The sequence below is a fragment of the Melanaphis sacchari genome, unplaced genomic scaffold, assembly GCF_002803265.2.
Source record: "Melanaphis sacchari strain LSU unplaced genomic scaffold, SCAv2.0 Contig182_pilon_pilon, whole genome shotgun sequence".
Classification (NCBI taxonomy): domain Eukaryota; kingdom Metazoa; phylum Arthropoda; class Insecta; order Hemiptera; family Aphididae; genus Melanaphis; species Melanaphis sacchari.
In genome coordinates this window covers 333,670-359,377 of record NW_020270870.1, presented here as the reverse complement: position 1 = coordinate 359,377, position 25,708 = coordinate 333,670, and the positions used below count along the sequence as shown (strand labels likewise).

The following is a 25,708-nucleotide window of genomic DNA, read 5'->3' as shown; positions in this document are numbered from 1 at the left end:
GGCACTTGTTGAATGACACTTCCCACAAAAAAATATCCTAACATTTAGATTCTAATACAATTATTAAATAATTGAATAATAAAAACTAAAAAAATATTATTTCATAAGAAATTTAACTATTATTAAGTATTAGATGTTTTAAAAAATAACTCTGAAATAACCATGTTAATTAATGTGTTAATCTGATTGGATAATTGATTTAACCATAACATTTTAAGTCATAAATTAATTTATGAATAACTTTAAACTGTATTTGTTACTTCCTTATTTTAATTTTTAAGCGTAATTTGTCATAGAATTGTTAATGGTGAGTATTACCATTGAGTATGTACAGTACTATATATACTCAATGGTATTTACTGACATGAACAAACTATTAAACAAGCTTTTTTTATAGTATTTTATTGATTTTACTCTAGATTATAATGCATGTAGTAAGTATGTAAATTAAAAATTGTTTAATTACTAAAGACTAATGGATTGTTCCCCTCTGATCATGCAATATAATACTTATAATTATTATTAATACAAAAACAACACATAACCTACATGAATATTCACTAAACAACAATTGAAAAAAAATATTAAATTTATATTTTCTAGACCAATAAATATGAACAATCATCTTGAAGTTCTTAATAAACTTAAATCAATTGATTTTTATTAGATTATAATAAACATACACAAAATAATCAGTTTTCCCACTTTCCTCATATAATAATAACAAAATATAAAAGTATGTTGTATTTAAAATGTGTAAATAATGATTAGATATGATGAATTAAATATATACTAAAAAATTATTGAAGAATTCAACCCGATGTTACAGAACGCACAAATTCCTCATAGTTTATGTTACCTAAAGAATCTTCTTGCCCAGTCAATAATTGTTCAACTTCTTCATCAGTAAGTTTTTCTCCTACATTTTACAAACACTTTTGATTATTAATACATAAAGATAATACTATTAAGTTATTTACTAACCAAGCGTAGTAAGTAAGTGGCGTAATTCTGCAGATGATATAAATCCATTTCCTTCTTTATCAAAGTGTCGTAAACCTTCATTAAAATCATCAGCTGTATTTGAGGAACGATTTTTAGATATAGCTTGATAAATAGGTAAAAATACTTCGAATGGAATGCGTTCATCTTAAAAGAAAAATGTTATTAGCAAAATAAATTGCTTTTACCATTTAATAATTTAAATTTTGATATCAACATATTGATATTTGTTATATAAATTTTTTAAATCATACCAGTTTTATGCTGTTGTGCAAACTTCTTTACATCTGATTCTGTAGGATTTTGACCTAAAGCACGAAGAGCATTGCCAATATGTGATATGTGTATTTTATTGTCACCTCTGTTATCAAACAATTGAAATGCTTCTTCCATTTCTAAAAAAAATTGTATTATAATATGAATACATGAAAATAATATAAATGTAATATGGAATTGATTAACAGTAATAAATTTAGAAACAATTTCTAAAAAAAACTTGTTATTTAAAGAAATTTGAAAAGTCAGCCAATACAAAATCATATAAGAAGTAAATAGTAGAGTAAGCAAGTATTTATGAAGGACATAAATTAATATTTTCATAGATAATTTTAAATACTTTTTATTAGTTAAAAAGTTATGATAATTGCCTTTAGTATATTTCTACCTATGTAGCAATGACATATTCAGTAGGTAGATCTGGGCTTACCTTAATTATGTATCCTTAAATAGTAATAACTAAATAAATTAAAATATTATTATTTTTTATATCAATCTAATTTTCAAAGAAACATAGCAGATTTAAAAATATTAGAAAATAATTCAAAATATTAAAATTGCATGACTCAGTTACATATTTGTATTTGTGTATATATTTACAATAATTGTATTTGAATATAAAATTTTAACAATTTTTGATTAACAGCTGACAACTATATAATAATATGGTACTATGGTAGATAACCTATCTGCTAAGTGGATTGAACAAAGTTTAACAATAATTTTGATTATTTTACTACAATATATATACTTAATTTATCAAACAATTTAAAAAATAAATAATTTTGTTTAAAATGTACAAATTATTATGAAGATAATGAATTAATATTTCTCCAATTAATGAGTCAAAACTGATTTAACAAAAAAATATATAAAATACCTATAAAGATATTATGGATTTTTACAAAGAAATAAACAATATGGAAGTAGGTAATTTCAGGGAATTAAATTAATTATTAAACGTGTGTTGGTTCTACAAGGAAGTTTGCATCAGCCAAAAGAAACTTTTGATGATGAGAAAAATAATTGATAAATGAACATCTATGACTACTACATGTATTCATGATTTAGTGTTGATATAAATCTAAAAAGAGTTCAGTTTGGAGTTATTGCAAGATCTTATAATGATTATTGAAGAGTGGTGTGTTCATCTTATAAAAATTATTTTACAAAAAAAAATAAATTAATAACTCAATAAATTATTTAAATAAAAACATTTTATTACTTTGGACCTCTAAGCAAACAACCCTGAGTGTGCCTGCATCTTATGAAACTTCTTAGTTACACTATTGGGTTATACGTTAGAAAAAAATTTGATTATAACTTTCAGTTGCAGGTGGATTGTCCATCTCAGTTTTGTTTATGCTTAGACAAAGCTAATTTTTTAATTATATTTAATTAAAAAACATACTAACTTGTATAAGTCCCTAGTCCTAGAATGTATTATTATATATTATAATTTATAAAAATAATAAAATCAAGCATATAACTAGGAGAGTGTTTTGTATGTTAAAACATTTCCTCTTCAACCTTAAAATCCAAAAATATATGCTTAACCACACATCATATACCATGAGTGGCCACCATGAATAGGTTCATGAGCCACATAGATAAATACAATGATACCAAGAGACAAAATGTTTATAGACACATTTTATAAAATTTGATAATTTTTTAAAGTTAATACCCAAAAAATTAAAATTCATAATTATATTAAATTAATTTTGATTTTATAAATAAGATGTGAGCCGCATCTAACAATGACAACAGCCACAAGTTGGCCACCTATGTCACATACCATATAACTCCATGATGGATGCTTATGAAAAGACTACCCCTTGAAATTGTATTTAAATATTAAATTAAAATATCTCCTCTCAAAATTCCTATCTACGAATCTGGATAAAATAGGTAACTCTTTCTTAGATTCATGAAATTAATATTGAAATTACTAATTATAGCTATTATTACTTACTTTAAAATAAAAAACTATATAGTATATACTTAATTTTAAAGCTGAAACATTATCAGCAGTGGACAGGCACACCAGCCAGTCACCATTTTATTATTTGTATGTCTGCCTTGTGCACTAGTCAACTGTCAAGTATGTTTCTTAACTTACATAAATAGAAAATAAAATCATTTACCTGCTAATTGATCTTCTGAATAAGAAACCTGAAAATTAAAACAGAAACATTAATTTTTGATAACAAAATAAAATATTTGTTTAGTCAAAAAGGACACAGCTATAATGGACATATTGAGTCATACTCAGGGATATACACAGGGGTGTGTTTTTGGAAGTTCAAACACCTCCCGAAATATTTGATGATTTGTATTATTATTTACTTATTCATTTTCAATGTAAATTGTTATATTATACTTTTAGACAGGTATAGTATTATATTATGTTTGTTAAAAATCAACTAGAGCAAAATAAAAATACTTAAACATGATTTATAAATAAAATAAAATTATACCTATTGTGTATTTCCTATATTTATTAAAAAAAAGTTCTATTTCTTAATAACTGATTTTCAAAAATACCCCCTAAAACTTTTTTCTATGAACATCCCTGGTCATACTCCATACACTAAGTGATATTATTTATTATTATTTTACCAAAATGTTATTTTCTTTATTGCTTTACAACAAGTTACATAACAATTTTTTTATACAAAACGATTGCAATTCATAAAAAAGTTTACTAATTATTTGATGAATCAATAATAGATTAATTAAATAAGCTCTTTAACATTTAGTTACATGTAATATTTTTATTAGATTTTTATGATATATATAGTACAATTTTTTTACACTAAAATATATTAAGAATGAATTATACTGCTATTCAAATATTGAATTTGTTTTAAAATAATAACATGAAAAATAACTGATAACATTAAAGATATTTTTTGAAAATGAAAAAAGTTGTAACTACAGTAAAAATATTAAGACTAGGTACATTATGAAGGAAATATAATTATATTACTTAATTTATATTCATTTTATTATGATCAGGTTATTTAACAAGACTCTGAATAAGACATAAGTATGTGAGGTTAAATCTAATAACTAATGACCATGGGACCCTAACACAGAATGAAAAATAATGTTAATTAACACTCCTTCATTAACCACTAATGACCAGTATTAAAATTTAAAATTCATAAATTAAATTTATAAATACAACTTATCGTATGGTTGGAACAAATCTAGTTTAGCACCCTCTTGAAATTTCGATTTTATTTTTGGAAACCTATGTATTTTAATATTTAAAAATTATATCACTACTATGCGTTTTGCGCATGCGTAAGGCACCAAAAATCGTGAACTTATTAGGTTATAACTTTAAAACTAATAATTTCCAGAAAAAACTTTAGACACCATAATTTTTAAAACGTTAAAATAAATGGATATCAAAAAAAAAGAAAATTAAAATTTCGAGAGGGTGCTAAACTAGATTTATACCTATAAGCCAAATTGTTGACCACTGACTTAATCATCTAAGAATACACAGTACATATTATATATTATACAATTAATATTGAAATACATATTGAAAATTATGAATTTCAATTTTAATCTACCTATACAAATTTACAAACATTTATAATATAAATAACTTTTAACTTAATAATGTATTAATATAATAATATATCAACTATAAAAAATAGTTTTAAAAATACATACCGGTTTGCTCATTGTGAAATTTAATTTTCGTTTAAAAATACGGTTTTAAAAGATTAGTTTTTTGACTTTAAATTTATTACGCCGTGATCACTATTACCTATGTTATACGTTACTACGTTAATGATAAAGAAAAAAAACTTATGTTCAAAATGGCTAAATAGGTACTGTTGTTAATAAATAAAATAAGTAGTGAGATCACTTTAAAAGCATTAACTCTAACGTAAGAACCTTATAAATGCTAATTCGTTTAGTCGGTTTTAAAAAATTCAAAATTCAAATTAATATAAGAGCCGAAAGGCAAATTATTGATAGACTAGACTTAAGTCGTTAATCATTAATCGATAATCATGCGAATTAATATTAAGGAAACCTATAAATAGTAAACGTTTTTAGGACAATAAGTAGGTACCTACGTAGTTTATAAATTTAATTGAGATTGATGTTTACTGTTTTGTAAATTAGTGAGTACTGTTTGGAATGTATACTGTATAGATAAAGATAACCGTGGTCCTATGTCCTATCACAGAACAATTTTTATTGGTCCAATACCACCATTTTTTGTGTTTTATGTGTTACAACCTTAGTCCATACTATACCGGCACTGTCCGCCGTCCGGTACAAAATTCCAAGTTCTATTTTAAATCATTGTTGCTTAATATTATTCATAATAAATCCCTTACATCTCAAACCACTTTTATTTATAATATTTTTACATGAACTCAAAACTTAGATGATTTCCTCAGATATATGGTTTAAGTGGTAATAAGAAAAAAAGCTGCAGAAAAAATAAGACAATTTATTACTTATTTATTAATTGTTAAAATAATGGTAATATATATTTTTAATATTTTTTATCATATCTAAGTTATGTTATTTTATAAATAATTAAATAATAAATATAATTAAATGATTTTATATTTCATTACCTTTATTCTAATACCTAGACTCAACCTTACAAAACTGTATTAAATTATTTTAGTATTAAGATACACCTTCCAAAATGTTAAATAAGTCGGCAAATTCGACAATAATCCTGAACCCTGTTTATCACCTATTATATGAGAAATTAACAATACAATAATTTGTAATACCTATTTAATATGATAAAAATATTTAATTACCATTACTTTAACAATTTATAAATAAGTAACTATTTGTCTTTTTTTTCCTAGATTTAATTTAAGTGGTTTAACTAATTCTGCCATCCGATGGTCTTTACTTTCTTAGATCTATGGGGCGATTATGGCCAATGGTACCGCGAAAAAATAACTCCGGAAATTTAGACCCCGAATAAATAACCCCGTGAAAAAATAACCACGGAAAAAAAACCCGTTATATCAGTTAAGATTATATGATCGAGTCTTATTTCACTATTGTTCAAAAAATATAGATAATATTTACTATCTACACTCTATAGTAATTTATATTTATTATATTATTATTATGGCAGTGCTACTAGATTAGATTATATTGATTATAAAATTTGTCAAGTCCTGTGTGTGTTCATTTCTCAGTATTCGGTACTGCAGATGGCTTTCGTATATTATATATTTCTCTGTGCTTTGTTTTGAATAGTGTTAAACTGTTATGGATATTCTAGATATTTTTGAGAGCTAGAAGGGCAAAGAAAAGTTGACATTCAAAAAGTATATGTATGTTGTACACAAAGAGTATATAAATTTCATAAGGTGGAAATGTTGTAAAAAAAAAATAGCTACAAGTGTCCGTGTATTTTAAAAACTTCTCTAGATAAAAAACGTTTAATTAAAATTGATCATGAACATAACCATTTGTCGTGTCAAAATGAAATTGATGCCGCAAAAATTCAAATTCAAATTAAAACACGGGCCAAAATGACGTAGTCTACGCCAGCACAGTTGTTTTCAGAAGCTATGACCGGTCTTTCGGAAAGTATACTTGAAGAACTTCCGAAAGAAAAATCTATAAAAAAAACAATTCAAAATCAAAGGACTCAGAGTTTTCCAATAGTACCTGAAAATCTAACAGATTTAAAAATAGAAGGTATGTACTTTGAACGGTTAAACTCGAAAAATGTTTCAAGTTTAAACGTTCGACGTTTTCCAGCAATATTTCCTCCGGAAACTTGGAATGTTCACCAAACAACTAGGGAAAATAATCAACGTACCAATAATGATGGCGAGTCATGGAACAATAGATTTAATCATTTAGTCGGAGTAAAACATCCATCGATTTGGACATTGATCAATAAAATAAAAAATGAAATGTCGGCTGACCGTGCAAAACTTGCTTTGCAAAATGTAGGAGAGTCCAAAACTAAATGTTCTAAATCAAAAACCGCTCAAAAGAGATTAAAAACCTTGTGTGAACGGTTAAATTCAAACGAAATTGAAGTAGACATGTTTTTGAAAAAAATATCCTTTAATTTAAGAAAACGATTATAAAATAGATATTAATATTATATATATTTTTTAAATATTATTATTTACCGTGACTGAAAATTTTGACTAAATATTTGTTTTAAATTATTATTATATTATATTGTATTATACATTTATGGTGAATATTTTTTATTTATTATATATATTATTATAGGGTTATTTTTTCTGGGGATATTTATTAGGCAAATCATGGCCAATACATAGTGGGGATTCCACCTACCGTGTTAATACTTATATCCAAATATTTTGTAGGTACCAAACTTGATTTTGATTATTGTTTCTTTTCAGGCTCTTCTGTTCTTTCACCTCTTAGTAAACTCAATAAATTACAAATTTTTTGTCTACAACCCATTATTTACCTTAAAATTTACCCTCTCTAATGCTATTGAGGTCGAAACATCATGTCATTCATTCCACATTAGAATTAGATAGCTTGCCAACAAATTCTTACTAAAAAAATTATTAAACAAAGAATTGTATACTTTCGATTCTTTCCTCGAATTTTATTACTATTAGTACTATGTCCAAAAAACTCCCAGTTCTTGTTTTAGCAGCAAATTTTCCATAAGCCAAGTGCTATTAGGTATTTCATTAAAATAAACAAGCTTCTAATATACAAAATCAACTATATATCCATCTTAATCACTTTTCCGCATTACTCGCCCAAAAAAAAAAAACTTTAAATCATGTACGTAATTATCTAATATCTGCACCAGCTAAGTATGTCTACAATACTTTAGTCAATACTCAATAACACTTTTCCGGTATTCATCCTAATTGTCACGGACGGTTCTCTCTCGCCAATCAGCTGGGTATTCACTTTACATCCAACATAAAGCTTCACATATATTTCTCTAATAACTTAACGTCCACGGCATCGTCATTCACAGCCGAATGATTCGTTCATCGTTGTAATTGAAGCAGACAAGCAGACCAAGCAGTCAATATAATCTCAATTTTACCACCAAATTAATTTATCATTAATAATTAATAATTATCATTTTATCAAATTCATAGACTAGGCTCTTGTCCGAATTTTTATTTTTACGACCGAGTTGTTCAAGACATACATATTTATTTATATCACGAACTAAAATATAAGTGATAATTAGATATATCACGATCTAAAAAGCTTGGAAGTTCGAAGACCGTAATCAGAATATTCAGATTCAGAACTCAATAGGAGGCATTACTGGCATTAGGCTTTTCCGGTAAGACGATTTAAGAATTAAGATACACAATAATAATATGTTATATAAGCAATTATACAATGATTAAATTTGTGTTGGTAATACTCATATGTAGTATTGGTTTGCAACACTGCAATTTTCGCATTTCTTTGGATCATCTGTTATGTTATTGTTTTCGTTTTTTTTTTTCATCTTCATTGCTTCAATACCTTATGCTTATTGCTTGTATTGTACTATTGTGCATATGTGTAAAACGACTAAAACGTACAATACCATAATGTATTTAGTATATTAGTAGTTTTGTATTGACTACTTTTTACTATTTAGTCCTGGCCTCTTGGAAACAGGAATTTTGTAAACAAAACTAAAAAGTTTACGTTATTGTTTTTTCTTAATTATTATTACATATTTATTCGTTATTCGTGTATTGTGTATATTGTGTCTTTTAGTAATATGTTTCAATCATTTTAGTGTCTTATTTGCCCGTATTAAGTAGAATATTCATAAACATTTATTAAACAGAATCAATAAAAAGAAAATGGATTATAATGTGAGTATAAACGCTTCATTGTTAATAATAAAAATATCATAATTTATATTATAAGTGCTGCACCTATTAATAATATGCTTGTTTCCAAGTATTCAAGTCTATTGTTATTACAAATTGTGTAATGCTTACATGTGTGGGGATAGATTTTTTATATTTTGGAAGAATATGAATGTTACTAAGTAGATAGTTAAAGATTTTATATCATTCAAAACAGTTATGCTTGATGTATCATATATGATTCTCTTAACTATTAAAACAAGGATAATTATATACAAATCTGATATTACCTATTGATTGTATTAATTTGTTTACATATGTTGCTTAATATTAAAATTAAGGTAACCTAATCTTATCTTGGTTTACCTATGGATTATATTTAAATATTTTAAATAATTTTCCAAAGGTCTACTTATAAATTATAATAATAATATAAGTTTGATAAGTGACTGTTTTTTTTAAGAAAACACAAATATGTAAACTTTCAAAAACCTTTATCTTGGTTTATACTAATCAAGAATATTATGTTTATTTGATTTTTATCAGTAAATAGGATTGGGAAATTATATTACTAGTTTGTTCTCATGTCATTTCGTACTTATACATAGTATCACTCTTGAAGTTTTTATTATATTTATGTATTTTTCTATTATTTATTTATAGTATTTAGTAATGTAATTATTTCTCAACATAAATTTAAAATTAATTTTTATAAAATTCTCTTTACTGTCAAATTAGGTAAAATAAATTAATGTACTAGAATGCAAAATAATAAACTGATTTAGTCCAGCTTTTTTTATTTTATTTTTTTTACCTTAATTTGTGTATTTTTATCTTTAATGAATAATTAGTTTAGAATAATTAAAAAATTATTATTATATTCATATTTTATTATCACTTATTTAATATTATTCATATAAAATTATTTATTATTTTTATTAGAGTATTGATGAAGATGATGTTGAAAAATTACGTCTAGCTGCACTTATGACATTCAAAAAAAAATCTAATTTGCCAATAAATGCAATAAGTAGTACATCTGGAGAATTTAATAAATTTTCAAATGGTAATTCCTATAGTAACCCTGCAAGAAATAATAACAGAGGACGCTTTCCAGCAGCACCAAATAGACAGTATAATAAACGTGCATATGCAAATGTAAGTTATAAATAATTCTTCTTTAAAATATCTCCTTTTATTAAATGATTTTCATTATAGGTTGGTTTTCGAAGACCAACTCATGCAAACAATAATCTGATTGCCATTATACCAATGGATAGTGAAGGTGATTCACTGAATGATTCAATATCTAAGAATTCACCTAAAAATATTAATTCAATAAATACATCTACTTCTGATTCCACCAAATTAACAAATTCTCAGAATTTAAATAACGAAGGTAATTAATTAAAATATATTAATATAAAGTACCCCTTTGTCAATATTTAAAAAAAATGATGACACTTTTTTTTTCAATTATTTTAATTCTTTATGCATTCCTTTAAATTATTTATGTTTTCAGTTTCTACAAAATTTAGCAGATTAGACAATGAATCTGGTTCTGAAGAGAGTGATAATAGTGAAGCAGAAGGAGATGGGAAAGAAGATTCAGATGATGGAGATGTCTTATTATTAGGAGAAGAAGATGAAGATTTAGATGATCTTGATAAATTAATGGACATTATGGAGGCTGAAATTGCTGGTGGAGATGTTAAATCATCCAAAAAAGAAAAAAAAAATTTAAAACATAAAAATAAAAAAGATAAGGGTCATTTAAAAAATAAATTGAATGCTAAAATAAAAATAGATGAACCTCCTATATTTGTTAATCAACCTAAGATTATTGAAAATTCCAAAACTCAACTGAATCCTCCTGAAGAAGAATTAGAATCTATAAAAACTTTAGAAGAAATTAGATTCTCTTCATCACAATCTAGTTTATCAAAATCACGTGTACCTTTGAGATCTCCATCACCACCCATTAGAAAAAGATCAATATCTCCTTATAGTAAAAGGTCACCATTTTCAAGATCACCAAGAAGAAGATCTCCTTCTATTGACAGATATAGATATTCACCACCACGATCAAGGCTTTATCGTAGATCATTATCACCTAGAAGATCACCTAGACGTATGTCACCACTAAGAGAAAAAAATCTCTCTCCTAGACGATATTCACCTTTGAAATCTCGTTATTCTTATCGTTCACCATCTCCAAGAAGAAGACGCAGATCTTTATCACGGGATATATCACCTAGTAGAAGACGGTTATCTCCATTAAGGAGAAGAAGTAGATCTCCACTCAAAATTAAATCAAAATCAAGATCACCAAAGGCAAGGCCAGCTATTAGAAGAAGATCACCTAGTCCATTAAAAAAAGCTATAAGGTCAAGACCAATATCTCCTATTCGGCGTAAAGATAGTAAAAGTATAGATGACGATCACTTAAAAAAAAGAGAAAAGGTTAAAACTATTGATAATCAAATGGAATCAAAATTAGTAGATCCAGTTTTAGAAGCAAGAAGAAGGAAATTTGAATCTAATAAACCAATTGAACCAACTAGTAAAAAAATTATTTTAAAAAAATCCAATTCAGTTCAAGTAGCAATTCAAACTGAAAGTAAAGAAACTCAAAATGATAAGAATGAATCAGAAATAAAACCAAAAACTAATCACTTAACAAAGAAAGGAAAAAAAGTTACACATTCGTTCCAGGTTCCGAAAAATATTAACATAAAAATGAATAATGATTTAGAAAATGTACATCTAAGAAGAGTTATAAAGGTAAATAATTCTTCAGATAAAATTTGTAATAAAAAGCGACCCAGGATTGTTTTTGAAAATGAAGAAAAAAATGAAACACTTGTTGAAGAAGGTTTGATATTATATTTAATTAATTTTACTTAAGTTTTAAATTTCTTTGATGGTAATATTGATTATTTTTTAGCTGATAAATTTGATCAACATGTCGAGAATATTCCTAAATCAAATACTACTGTAACAAAAGTATTGCATTCTGAAGCAGTCGAAGTGTCTAGTACATCAGAAGAAGAATTATCAGAAGAAGAAATATCTGAGGAAGAAGTATCTGAAGAAAATGTTGATGAAGAAAGTGAAAAAGAAGATGGTCAAGATTCCAGTGATAGTTGTGAGGAATTTATTGAAGAGGAAGAAGAGATTGAAGAACTCTCACAAGAAATTGATGATAAAAAAGAATCATTGCAACATAATGATACAGTTGATCTTAGAACAGAACTAAAACGAAGAAGAGCTCTTCGATTAAATATGGTAGATAAAAATATTATGTTCAAATACATAATTTAATTTAATTTATAAAAATTTGATTTAAATGTTTAGATTCAAGTGGAAGTTAAAAAAAAACCAGAATCTTTTTATCCTGCACGGTTATTACAATCAGCTATAAGAGGTGTTGTTGGTTCAAGGTATTATTACATTTACATATTATGGTTATGTAATTGAATATGACTAAAACGTTAAATAACTTTAATTGAACATATTTTATGAATATTTTTCAGCAGTAATAATGAAGTTAAGAGAAAAAAACATTCTAAAATTCCAGAAATTAGCATAAAAACAGAAAGTATGTTGTATGGATTTATTATTTTATTTTATTAAAAGTTTATTTTTTAATACTTATAAATTATAATTTATTCAAGTTGGCTGACTAGTGTGCAGGGTTGTGGTTAAATTATGTAAAATTGTGTAAACAATAGCTAATTCTGCAAAGAAGGCCAATTAGTGTTGATAAAAACTGTGGTTGCTGTGTTTCTTGAGCAGAGTATATAACAGAAGTTTTAGAGTTGCATAATTTTCTTTATGATTTTATTTATAGTAAACCAAGCTAGAAATATATGCTATATAATAAATGGTTTAAAAATTAAAAATTCACATTTCATTATTACTTAACAAAGAGTATGTTTTATGATAAATACTAAAAATACGAACATGTTACTAAATTATAAATTATTTTTTTATTTTTTGTGCATAATTTGTTGATTTTAGATCTTATAACACCTGTGTTATTTTAATTATTAGCAAAATATTTTTTTACCTATTTTAATTATGAAGTAATGAAAATGATTTATTTTTAATTTAATTAACTATAAATTTTATCTTTCAGGTAACTCAGATGGTCGAAGAGTAATTGTAATGAATCGAGATAACACAAGGACTGACAATGGTAAAACTTATGTTTCAGTATTCCCATTTTTTATGTATTTAAATAAATACATAAAAAAAATATTTTTTTATAGATTTTTTAGTATAGCTAACTCAGTTTTATTATAGATATTAAACAAAACATAATTAAAAGCTTAAAACATTTATCTGTCCTCATTTAAATATTATATCAAAACTTCTAAGTACTCTTGTAATATTTTATAACCATCTATATGATATCATATCAAATAACATTCTCTATTCTAATCAATATCTGAATTAAACAACACTATGGTATATTACCAAAATATTTTAAAATTCATCTCTTTGCTGAGTATAAATGGATTTATATTAAAGTGGTTGTTTCAAAATGAAGTTTAAGGCAAAAAGCTATTTGTTTCATTTTTAATTTGTTATAAATGTTTTTACTGATAAATGTTTAATTTTCAAAGTAAGAATGTAATTACATTTATTATATATTTATTCAAATTTAGTTCATGAAGATTATAATGAAGCAGTAGAATCTTATGCAAGTGTCAAACGTCTTAAGGGTAAATTAAAAAAAGCACCAGTACGTTTGAGAACAACAGGTGTTAATAATGACAACATAAATCAAAAAGGACTAAGGAAGATCATAAAACGTAACATTAATGTTACAGATTTCGATCAGGTATTTGATGTCCTAATCACATGCATTTTTATCCTCTTGGTCAATTTATTTTATAACTACTATTTTGTTTCACCTTTACTTTTATGGTGTTCTCTAAAATTCAAATTAATTTTAGTTTAGTTTATTCTTTCTGGTTCATAATAGCAATTAATTCATTTTTATTCATAAATGTATATCATTTACATTCCATTTTTCAAAAATTATATTTTCTAATTTTTGATATGTGCAAGCTATTTAAATGTTTTATACTTAAATTATAGTTTAATTTAATTGGTATAAAAATATGAATTTAGGACACTTTTAAATGTTCAATTAGATCCAATTTATTATTCAATAAAATAAAGAGTATTTTATTTTTAAAAATAATACTATAAATAAATCAATTTCATTAAATTACTTAAACATAAAAATTCTAATTTAGAAGTGTTTATTAAATGACTTGATTAATTTAATTTTTTTTCTTTGATCCCACAATGTGTAAGGATGTTTAACCAATATTTATCCAAAAAAAAAAAAAATTAATATATTTATCTAATCTGAGCAATAATGACTTGAAGTAAATATATTCACGTGGTTTGTGTAACACAACTATCATATTTATAAATGTAAATTATTTTTATTATCTGATCGTAAACTTAAAAAAAATTTAATAGGTAAATTTCAATGTGTATACGCCACATTTACAGTATTAAAGACAAGTAAATACTAAATAATAAAAATTAAATTTCCTCAATTGTTAGTTGTTTTTTTTTTTGGTAAATTTTGTTATAATATTAAGTATTTTCAATACATTTTTTTATTTAAAATTTGATTGGCATATTATGTTAATAATATTAAAAAATTTCAGTTGTAAATAATTTTTATATGAAATATTTATTTATTAAAATAAATTCCTTATTTCTACCTAAACAAAGACTGAGTAATCTTGAATTCATAAGACTGATAATAATTTATATTGATACATTAATTTTTCATGTCTTATTAATATAAACCAGCTTATATTAATTTAAAATATTTTTAACCTTTTATGTTTCTAAAATTACATTATTCATTTATTCATTGTGTGACTATGAATTATGGAATTAAAATTAAATGATAAATAAACATATTTTGTAATTGGTCTAAAGCTATTTATGTTTTATAGATCTTAAATATACTATATTTTTATATTTTATCTGTTGATAATTTCTATTTTTACTTTCAATATATTTTGAGTGCAATAAAATAGTAGTACAATAAATTTCAATATTTACTTTTTTTATTGGTCATGCTAGTCTTTTATTTTACATGGTAAAGATTTTTTAATTATTCAACTTTCTAGTATTTAAATATTAATTATAACTACTTTGAATGATTTATTTATAATTCATGTTCCTATAGTTCATTAACATTATTTAATATACATTCTGTTAATAGTTATGAAAAAATCCTATAAATTATATTTGCTATGTTAAGTTTTTAATATTTAATTTATCCTTCCAAATGTCCTGTTTAAATAACAATTTATTTTTAAGTGATTAATGAATACAATATTATAATTATTATAAAATTTATTTATAATTTATGATATTAAAATGTATAATGGAACGGAGTGAATGTTTTATTTAATATTTTTAAATTTGTTTTCAGTGTTGAATAAAAGATTTTAATTTAGAAGTTATAAAAATAATAATTGCATAATACTCATGCCCTGTATGTTACTCAAGTGTTGCTAAGATTAGATAAGACTTTTAAAAAAAATTGATTTGATAAACAATTGTTTACATTTAATAATATAAATGCATAAAATAGAATGAAAATTGATAAGAAAATACTATTTTAAAGTACTTATAGTAAACAAATTATCTACTAATTGTATAAATATATCAAAAAACTATTGTTGATAATAAATCATAAAATAGTTTAATAGTTTAATTTTTTCATATGCTCATCATTTAAACACTAGCTATTTTATGATTGGTTTCCATCATGAGAACTACTGAACTGAGCCTGTTTTTCCAATACACTATAGCAAAAGATTAGTAGAATATATTTTAAATAGAAGTAACATTACCTTTATAATTAGTATACTGAACACAACACAGTGTAATGTAAATCCGGCTTAAAAGGATATTATATTCGCTTGTGTTGTCTCCGTTTTACTAACGCTTTATATAAGCTATATCAATCATCATTACAGTTAAAAATAATTCATTTTAACATTAAAGTTGACAAAAATATTATCTAGGGCACCTCAGTTTTATTTTTATATTTTAAAAACAAAAAATTATAAACTATAATATTAAAAATAACGAGTAAAATGGATTCTTTTTAACGTTAAATTTACCATGCTACATGTTAGTAAGACAGAAGTAACACTTGCACATATAATAGTCTAAACTATGGTTATATAATACAATGAATATATTGATATAGAAAATAATTTTTTTTAGCTGTTAAAATTATCTTTATTTAAAATAATTATCCCCATGCATTTTGCTGCTTGTAAAAAAATGCTATTTTTTTATAAAAATTTTCAAAATTTATTTCATCATTAACTGACTTTATAAACATTGTCAGTCCCCAGCCCACCATGTCGCATCAATTGCCCACTACTACTTTTTATTCGCTTAGCATTTGTTCTGACTTTTCTTCTTGCCTGTCTCATTAGGATCCTAAATTTCAGTAAATTCATGCACAATTACTTGAGTTCATACCAAAATCCAATCAACAAATTATTTTCAGTATTTTCTAAAATATTCAATTTTCCTGATTACTTTTTCAATTTTATTTTTCTCAAATATTTTTGAAAAAAATAAGCCTAATTGGTCCATTATTTTTCAAGTTATGCACTTACCAAAAAACAAAATTTCTGTTATATATATAGTATGATCACAATTTAAGGTATGTACCACTAAATATCTCAACTGGATGATCTTATATTGAAGTAAATATTATAGAAGGCCTAGGGAGTACTTAAATACATATTTATAATTTTTTTATGTACGTGTTATACAATAAATTAACATTTTTTTAAATGGAAACACTATTTTTTTTTTTTTACATACTCAGATTGATTATTATTTTTAAAACATTATTAGTACAAAAAGTTTTTTTTTATTTGAAAAACTGACTAAGTCAAAAAAAAATCAACATTTGAGTTTATGCATAATTCATATTTAACAAAATTTTCACTTAAAACCATTAGAAATGATAAAATAAATTACAAAAAAAATATTTGATTTACCATATCTGTTTACAAATAATAATTTAACAGTATTGTATGTTGTTTGGATAAATATCTAGAGTATGTGATAATTTTTATTTAGTACATACTCAAGATATTCATCTAAACAATGTACTATATTATTAAATTATTATTTGTAAACAAATAAGGTAAATCAAACATTTTTTTTGTAATTTATTTTATCATTTCTAATGGTTTTAAATGAAAATTTTGTTAAATATGACTCGAATGTTGATTTCTTTTTAACTTGGTCAGTTTTGCAAATAGAAAAAACTTTATACTAAAAACGTTTTAAAAAAAATAATCTAAGTATGTAAAAAAAAAATAGTGTATTTAAAAAAATGTAAGTTTGATTGCACATATGCACATCCAAAGTGTAAAAAAAATTAAAAATCATAAATAAATGTGTATTTAAGACTTAAGTGCCCCCAAGGCTCTATAATATTTACTTCAATACAAGGTTATCTGGCTAAGATATTTAGTGATAACTGATCACACTGTATAAGTTGATAGATAATATTTAAAGAATAAAATCACAAATGGTCTTATTCGTTTTATTAGTTTGATATTATGCAATAAAATTTCTTAACTTCAAAAATTTATTTGTAGCATACACTTATATTCATTAATTCAATTCTAAAAAGCATAAAACATTCAAGTTTTAGACAATTTTAATCAACTCTGTAATGTTTAAAATATTTTTTGATATGAAAACTATAATACTACTTTATTATTTATAGTATTCTGTAGTCTTGTATAACTGGGTTTATATCTAATGTACTAACATTAAACAAAAAGTATAAATTTGGTTTATATTATATTTGTGAAATTGTGTAATAATAATTAATAACTGATTATGTTAATGTTATAATTATACATTACATTTATCTTTGTAAATAATTAAACATATATGTCCATTTTACAAAACAAAGTTTATGTATGTTTAATAATAGTTATTTAATATATATATTTAAAATTGTTTGATCTAAGAATGTCATATCATTTATTACTATTAATTGATTGATTTCCTGTCATAAAAAGAATATTATAATTCTAATTCCAAGTTAATATCAGTTGTATTATAAAATGAAATGTAATATTTTGAAAAAACAATTTAATTTATATTTATTATTTATTAGTCATATTAATTTTTATAGATGTTATTATATTTTATTTAATATAAGTAATTTCTATAATACTATATTTGTTGTGATTACTTAAGAATTCTTACAATTTAGTATTGTGTTATTATTATATCATTTTTGTTTGCCCTATTTTTTATGCTTTATTATTGATTTTCGCCAATTATTTTTTATTAATTATTGTGACGTATAATTTTTCTTGTGAGAGTTAATTTAAGTATATAAAGTACATGTATTACAAACTGTAATTACTCCAATTAATTGGGCTAACAATTATGAATTATATTTTTATTTTGTAAAACGGACATTTTGTAATTAAAAATTTTATTGTAGTTATTTGTATTTTGTTCACTCCGTTTCGTGATTGTTAAACCGTTTTCAAATTTGTAATGTATTGAGTAAGTGATCCGAATGTTGTCAATTTTAACCGAACTATAAATTTTTATATTTTGTCACAGATGTAGGTATCCAAAAGCATTTTCTACAACAAAACAACGTCAGCGGCATTTTATAATTATAAAAAAATTAACATTTTCAACTTGGATGACTATCAACTTGTGACCACTTAAAATGTTTTGTTGTTGCTTATAAATGTTAATATTATTATTATTACTATGTATACAACTTTAATACATATTTTGTGTATCTGTTATTTTTGTTTGTAATTAGTTATTATATACCTTTGTAATTGTGTTTACCAATTGTAAACTTTTTAAACATTTGACAAATAACAAATGTTATTTAATGTAATAGAAAATTATTGTTTTGTATTTGAATTTTTTATATATATATATATATATATATTCACTACATACATGTAGATGCCTATTTTTTTTTTTAATGCTTATTTTTTTTTTTTTTTTTGTTTCTTTTTTATAGAATTGTATTATTACGGTACTCTAAAGCTTTGAAATTAATTTTGAAGCTGTTAAGTATAATAGAATATAATTTAAATAATTATTGTTCTTATTTTCTATATTTTTTTTTTAATCATTGAACAATGAATACTTGTAAATATATAAGTGTAAATTATTATTGTGCGACCTAAAAAAATATTTTAATTATTTCAATATAATGTGTGTAATGAGATTTTAAGTAAACGTCTGTGATTATTTTTCATGAATAGTTGTAAGAAATAAATACATAAATTAAACAGTTATTAATCATTATATTGACTATTTATTTATATTTTATATTTTTGATCCACAGTAAATTAAAGTATTCATTTTTTAGGTGAAGATATTTGAATATATTAAAATTATTTTACATAGTATTATATTTAATAATTGGAAATAAAACAGATAATTGAAGTAGTAATTTCTTGATAAAAATTGTATTAATATGAAAACATTTAAATTAATTTTTGTCATAACTTGCCATTTGAAATTAATCTTATTAAAAATAAAATGTACACAAATACGATTATAATTGCCTCAATCTTAAAACATTAATTCATCTTGCATTCATTCTATCATTATGCTACATTATTATAGTTTCATTATGTAAGTTAAACTGTTTTTGATAATTTAAAAATAAATTATAATAACTCTTAGTTTGCTATCTTAAAGTATACTGAATTAGTCTCGTTTCATTGCTTGTGCTCATGACGCTCATGTATTACTTATTCTTACCAAGTTATTGGTCAAATAAAATATATTAACATTTTATTTCATTAAACGTTAAATTGTACTTGATATAACTAAGTTTCTGATTTTATTAACATCAAAATGCTCTCATTTCTCCTATTTGAATATTAATATGTAACTGATATACCGTACTTAAAATAAACAGCAATTTATAGTTTTATACTTAACAACAAACCTTTTAGGGGAACAATTATTAATACTGAAATAGATTGATTATAAGATTTAATTTTTATAATAAATGTCTAATTTATCACAAAGCCATACACAAATTCAGATTGCAAGTTAAATTACATATTTTTATCTCCATATTTTGATGATTTTTCACTTGAACAAATTTTGTTATTTACAGTATTTTCACTTTAGAATATCAGTCTTTGGTAATGTGTTTACATACCCATAAGACTAACACGGATTAAATAAAATTATAATATAATATATAACTTCAAAAATACTTAAGAGTTAAGATATATTGAAGTTATACAATGACAAAAAAATTCTAAAATAAATATTTGGTAAACTTTGTAAGTATCCAGTGTTATTTGTTTTTGAATAATAAAATTGATTGAAAAAATGGTACAATTTATTGAGAAATGCAGGTATTTTTTTTACTTTTGGTCTTTAGACATCCCAACCCCAATAAATAAATAAAATACCCAAGTTTTTAATAAACCAAAACATTATCACTTAATTCTTCTACAGTTCAATTTTAGGTGTTATATAATGATAGCATACTTTTTATAGTGACAATAATGTAGAACTACAGTACTATCACTATATAAAGAAAGCTAGCAAAATGTTTTTACTTCTAAGTTGTTCATATGACATACATATGATATATTTTTAGTACAATAAAGTAAATATAAAAATACATGGGAATAACTAAATAAATAATGAAAAAGTTATATTTTATAATAAACGAAAATAAAATACATACCGAATACATTTTACCAGTAACCTATAAATTATATACCCAAATATAATTTTACGTAAATAAAAGTTAGTTATGTTTAAAATAGTTTTTCAAAAGTGTTATAAGTAAATTTATTTATGATATTTTACGTTTCATACATATTAAAAATTGTTGCTCTTAAGAGGATGGTACACCACGTGCATTAGGTTTCAATATAGAAATTGTATGTTTTGACAAACTCATTTAATTCCTTTATGCTTAATATTACAATAAGATTACCTTTTATTAAGTTTAAGAATATGAATACTATCTAATGAACATCTTAGGTTTTTTTGATATATCAATTTCTAAGAGATTCATAAATATTATAAAATTTAAAATTCTTTTTACATTATAAAACTTTTATAATTTGCTTTAAAATTAAAATACAAAAAAACATGAGTTGAATAGATAATATTTTTACTCTTAAATTTGATAATAGGTGAATTTTTTAGTAATATTAAGCATAAAGGAGTTAAATGGATTAGTCAGAATAAACAATTTTTTTATTATTTATTTGTAAGATGAGTATAATACATACGGTGTAGTATCTTCTTAAAAGCAAATATTTATAAAATATACTTTGAGAAAAATATACGAAATGTAAAAAAAAATCATATATATTTAAACTTTAAACATTTCCAAAAAAATTCTTTGCCCTACTAATTTTATATTAAGATGACCAAGTAGTTAGAATTAATAGTCACACTCTAGATAATTTAAATTGTGAAATTAAATAATGGCAAAATATACATTTTAATATATTGTAGTAATATAAAGCCATATTAAAACATTTAATTTTTTTATTCATGTGTCACTACTTAAATAATATATTTAATAAGAAAATTCATTATAAAACAACAGTATAAGCAAAAAAAAAAAAAAATAATAAGATATTATATTAGTGAAAATAGTAGATAAAACAATCTTAATTATTTGATTGATCTTCATCAGGTAAATGGTTATGGGGATAGCTATGAAGAACAAATAGCCATTCATCATTTTCACCTTTAAACATTTCTCCTTTGGCATCACATCCATTATATTTCATAATACACTCTAAATATCTAAAATTAATCATAATAAAGATAAATAATTATAAATTATAAATTTTCATGATGAAATACTAATTAATCGATAAGAAAAAAATATTAATTTACCTAGTTTCATTTTTTATACTGACTATAGTAAATTTGAATCCTTGTTCATCCGAGTATATATCATCAGAATCTTTGGGTTTTTCACTAAAATCTTCATCTTCAGAGTAAACATCTTCAGTAAAGTCATCATCAATTGCGTTATGATCATCATCAATAGAGATATGGTCATCATCCCAAAATTCAACATATTGCAATGGTTCACAAATAGTTTCTAACATTTCGTGTGTTGTATTTTTTTTCAAAGCACTTTTTCTTCTAGCTTTTATTTTTTCGCGTGCGTATGACAATGTTACACGTTTTTCAACACCAGGAAAGCTAATTGTAAAAGTGTAAACACTATCAATATCAATACATTACTTAAATAATTAAATTATCAATATTAATCATACTTGACTAGTTCTTCGTCATACAATTTCTTTGGTTTACTATCATCTTCCAGACATTTAAGCATTATTTTTTCAAGAAATATAGCTGCTTGAAACTCATCATCTCCCAATGGTGGATGATTATGTTCTCCAGTAAACTCCAACATTGTAGTATCATTCTCAACTAATATTGAACCTTTAACTAAACATTTTAATTTTGTATTCATTTGACACCACGCAAATCTACAAAGAATAATATTAATAATTAAAATTGTAAATAATTAAATTAAATATTTCTATCTTTATCTTACTTTCTTCCTTTCCTCATTGAATATAAAAATCCTATTTCATCTCTGTATAGTGTATATCCATCCCAAATTCCTGAAATAACCTTTACATTAACTAGTTTAACTTCTCCAGATGGTTTAGGAGGTTGTCTTGTTCTAGCCATACTTCGCCATGCCATTCGATAAGGGATTTTATCTGCTACGTCAGGAAATCTATAGTACATTGAAAATGTTCTTATGAAAACTAATGATTAATGAACAATTACATTATATCATCACAATTAAGAAATTTTATACTAAATTAAAGGTAAAAAAATAAATATCTTAAATTTAATACAAAAAGCTAAATAATAGTAAGATTTTTAATGCAGAGTACTAAATTGTTAAAACCTTTAAAAAATTGTTATTATATCTAATTTTATGAAAATCAACAGTTTGTTGTATTAAAAATTACATTAGTCATCTAATATTTATAATTACCCTACACTTTTTATATAATAATCTGGTTGCTAAACGACAAATAAAGTAAGATTACAATATATTAATTAGATTACTATCAATAAAGTTACCATAATATATAACTATATTTTATTTTGTGACCATTTTTTAAGGTACTACTATACTAGAAAACTATTCCAAAATACTAGTGGCCTTATCTATTAATCAAAAATTACTATTTTAAAGAAATTATACTTTTCCCAACCAAAAAAATAATTATAATTGATTTAAATTAGTTTACCAATTAGTTCAATGACATCATCATGATAAAATCAAAACAAAAATAAATAAGTTGTTTCCAAAATGTATGACAATATTCCATTAATCTACTTTGTAATTATCAGCATTTATCATTTACTTTCAAATTTAATAATAATTACTTATCTAAGACCAGATATTTAGCATACATTTACAAATTTAATTAAAGAAAAACTTTTTTTTATAAACAAAAGAAAGTAAAGATTGTATTTTTGATACTAAGGATGATATGATCAATTAAACTTAATATAAATTAAACCTTTCAACTTCTTCGTTGTAAATATCTTTGAGACCCAAGTGAAGCTCATTTCGCGCCCGTTCACATAAGGTATTAATGAATGATCTTTCTAGTGGATTTCTCTTTAGATCTCCTGGCGGATGGTTATGCTCTTTAGTTCTATAAATGACAAATCCATCTCCAGAAGCACGCATATATCCTCTTGAATGACATGCTTCATCAGTTGTTGTTTTTCTATTTTTGGTACATCTTACTATTCTAAAGAATTTTTTTTTAATTAGTACATCTATTATACATTATAATCTTAGTTAAAAACTTGTAAGTAAAAATGTTTTAGTTACTTTCCACTGTTGGTTAGTGTATCATTATGGTAATAATAACCTAGTTCATCCAAATATAAAGATGTACCACGCCGAGTACCTGGTATCACTTGAACAGATAATAATAATGGTGGTTCTTTTTGAGATGTTGTACTAGGTTGATTTTTTAATCTCCTTGTTCGTTGCATTCGTCTGGTAGCATTTGCATAATTAACCACAGTATTAGCAAGAGGAAAGCTAAACATTTATTATTATTATTATTATAATGAATATATATTTTGTTGTATTAAATGTAAATTTAAATTACTTCTTTATTTCTTCTGTATAAATAGTTTTTAAGGGAGTATTTTCATCTTGAGCCCTTTGTTTAATAGCATGCAAAAAAGCTCTAGCTTGTTTTTCAGCGTCGCAATTAGATGATGGTAAATGATTGTGACCTCTAGATCTAATAATATTCAATGTTTTTATGTTTAAATGGGCTCGTCCTGGACATTTCTTTTTACCCCAAACAACACATCTTAAGTACCTTTTAATAAACATGTATATTTATTTGAAAAACCTCAATAAAATAATTTTCATTTATCTGAAAAATAGCTTACTTTTTGTCATTTTTTTCATTTTGTATTTGGTAACTATAACCCATATTATCAAAATATATTGTTGAATCAATTCGCATTTGTAAAAATCCTAATTTGCGTTCGACTTTTTTTTTTTTTTCTAGACTAGATGGTTTACATAATTCTGGAGTATCTGAAATAGCAGTTTCTGGAATATCAATATCTCTATCAACATTATCATTTTTTTGTTTACATGTAACTTTATTATTATCATTATTTTGAGATATATCTTCACAAACTTGTTTACATATAACTTTATTATCATCATTATTTTGAGATATATCTTCATGAACTTCAGAATATTCAAGAGTAGAAGTTTGATTACTATTTTGTCTATTTTCAGAAGAATTATCTGTTGGTACTGGACTAGAATGATTAATAGGCGGCATTACATTTTTTTCCTCTACTTTTTCTTTTAATTCAATTGTTTTTGTTTTTTGATTAGGTACAAACTCAAAAATTTGAGGTTCTTGCCACTTATTACAATATATACAACCTAAAATAAAGGAATATTTTAATGAAATAAAAAATACTTTGTTTACAATAATAATACTTACAAAACATATTCACAGTTTTATCTGTTATTTTTTCAATACTGTTAGAAACATTTTCCTTGCCATCTTTTTCATTGAAAGCTTCATTTTCAGTCTCATCAGTATATTCATTACTTTCAATATCAATGTCATCTATTTCTATCACTTCCATATGATTCTCTGCATCAAACAATATATTAGGTTTACACTCTTGATTAGTAACATTCTCTTGATTAGTAATACTCTCTTGATTAATAGTACTCTCTTGATTAATAGTACTCTTTTGATTAGTAATACTTTCTTGTTTAATAGTACTCTCTTGATTAGTATTACCTTCTTCTTTCATAGTACTTTCTTCATTAATAGTACTCTCTTCATTAATAGGACTCTCTTCATTAATAGGACTCTCTTCATTAATAGGACTCTCTTCATTAATAGGACTCTCTTCATTAATAGGACTCTCTTCATTAATAGGACTCTCTTCATTAATAG

General features: G+C 23.8%; 3 protein-coding genes and 1 pseudogene across 8 annotated transcripts in view; 2 read left to right on the top strand and 2 right to left on the bottom strand.

Annotated features, from left to right (window-relative positions):
• Positions 1 to 734: 734 nt before the first annotated feature.
• Positions 735 to 5,448, bottom strand: LOC112592644 (myosin-2 essential light chain-like). 4 transcript variants are annotated; one of them, XM_025336788.1, is made up of 6 exons: positions 5,385 to 5,446; positions 4,972 to 5,068; positions 3,426 to 3,453; positions 1,257 to 1,397; positions 985 to 1,149; positions 735 to 919 (listed from the first exon to the last, which is right to left on the bottom strand). In XM_025336788.1, exons 2-6 carry the CDS (start codon positions 4,981 to 4,983, stop codon positions 813 to 815), a joined length of 453 nt encoding a protein of 150 aa, XP_025192573.1. In that variant the 5' UTR covers positions 4,984 to 5,068; positions 5,385 to 5,446; the 3' UTR covers positions 735 to 812. The 4 variants fall into 4 exon arrangements, with proteins under 4 accessions (XP_025192573.1, XP_025192574.1, XP_025192572.1 ...); XM_025336789.1 differs by lacking the exon at positions 4,972 to 5,068 and having other exon boundaries at positions 5,385 to 5,448; XM_025336787.1 differs by lacking the exon at positions 5,385 to 5,446 and having other exon boundaries at positions 4,972 to 5,377.
• Positions 5,449 to 6,506: 1,058 nt separating this feature from the next.
• On the top strand, positions 6,507 to 9,099 carry LOC112592616 (annotated as a pseudogene).
• Positions 8,789 to 18,987, top strand: LOC112592601 (serine/arginine repetitive matrix protein 1-like). Of its 3 annotated transcripts, none has more exons than XM_025336713.1 (10): positions 8,790 to 9,131; positions 10,071 to 10,286; positions 10,347 to 10,527; positions 10,651 to 12,003; positions 12,076 to 12,416; positions 12,486 to 12,571; positions 12,668 to 12,729; positions 13,270 to 13,329; positions 13,802 to 13,977; positions 18,804 to 18,987. In XM_025336713.1, the coding sequence occupies exons 1-10, from the start codon at positions 9,120 to 9,122 to the stop codon at positions 18,807 to 18,809; spliced, it is 2,493 nt and encodes an 830-aa protein (XP_025192498.1). In that variant the 5' UTR covers positions 8,790 to 9,119; the 3' UTR covers positions 18,810 to 18,987. The 3 variants fall into 3 exon arrangements, with proteins under 3 accessions (XP_025192496.1, XP_025192498.1, XP_025192497.1); XM_025336712.1 differs by having other exon boundaries at positions 12,665 to 12,729; XM_025336711.1 differs by lacking the exon at positions 18,804 to 18,987 and having other exon boundaries at positions 8,789 to 9,131; positions 12,665 to 12,729; positions 13,802 to 14,146.
• A 2,817-nt stretch (positions 18,988 to 21,804) lies between these two features.
• LOC112592611 overlaps positions 21,805 to 25,708 on the bottom strand; it is a 6,249-nt gene continuing 2,345 nt past the window's right edge. The window contains exons 5-13 of the mRNA XM_025336727.1: positions 25,241 to 25,444; positions 24,666 to 25,179; positions 24,374 to 24,592; positions 24,088 to 24,303; positions 23,768 to 24,004; positions 22,777 to 22,965; positions 22,490 to 22,708; positions 22,101 to 22,415; positions 21,805 to 22,007 (exon numbers count right to left, since the gene is read on the bottom strand). Of these exons, the coding sequence (XP_025192512.1) occupies positions 21,869 to 22,007; positions 22,101 to 22,415; positions 22,490 to 22,708; positions 22,777 to 22,965; positions 23,768 to 24,004; positions 24,088 to 24,303; positions 24,374 to 24,592; positions 24,666 to 25,179; positions 25,241 to 25,444 (2,252 nt within the window). The 3' untranslated portion in view covers positions 21,805 to 21,868. The remainder of the gene's footprint in view (positions 22,008 to 22,100; positions 22,416 to 22,489; positions 22,709 to 22,776; positions 22,966 to 23,767; positions 24,005 to 24,087; positions 24,304 to 24,373; positions 24,593 to 24,665; positions 25,180 to 25,240; positions 25,445 to 25,708) is intronic.

Coding starts and splice junctions, on each gene's coding strand:
- LOC112592644 (XM_025336788.1), bottom strand. Junction 1,398..3,425: donor TTCAGAAGATCAATTAGCAG/GTAAATGATTTT, acceptor AATTTTTTTTAG/AAATGGAAGAAGCATTTCAA. Junction 1,150..1,256: donor TGCACAACAGCATAAAACTG/GTATGATTTAAA, acceptor TTTTCTTTTAAG/ATGAACGCATTCCATTCGAA.
- LOC112592601 (XM_025336711.1), top strand. Junction 10,528..10,650: donor TCAGAATTTAAATAACGAAG/GTAATTAATTAA, acceptor TTATGTTTTCAG/TTTCTACAAAATTTAGCAGA. Junction 13,330..13,801: donor TAACACAAGGACTGACAATG/GTAAAACTTATG, acceptor ATTCAAATTTAG/TTCATGAAGATTATAATGAA.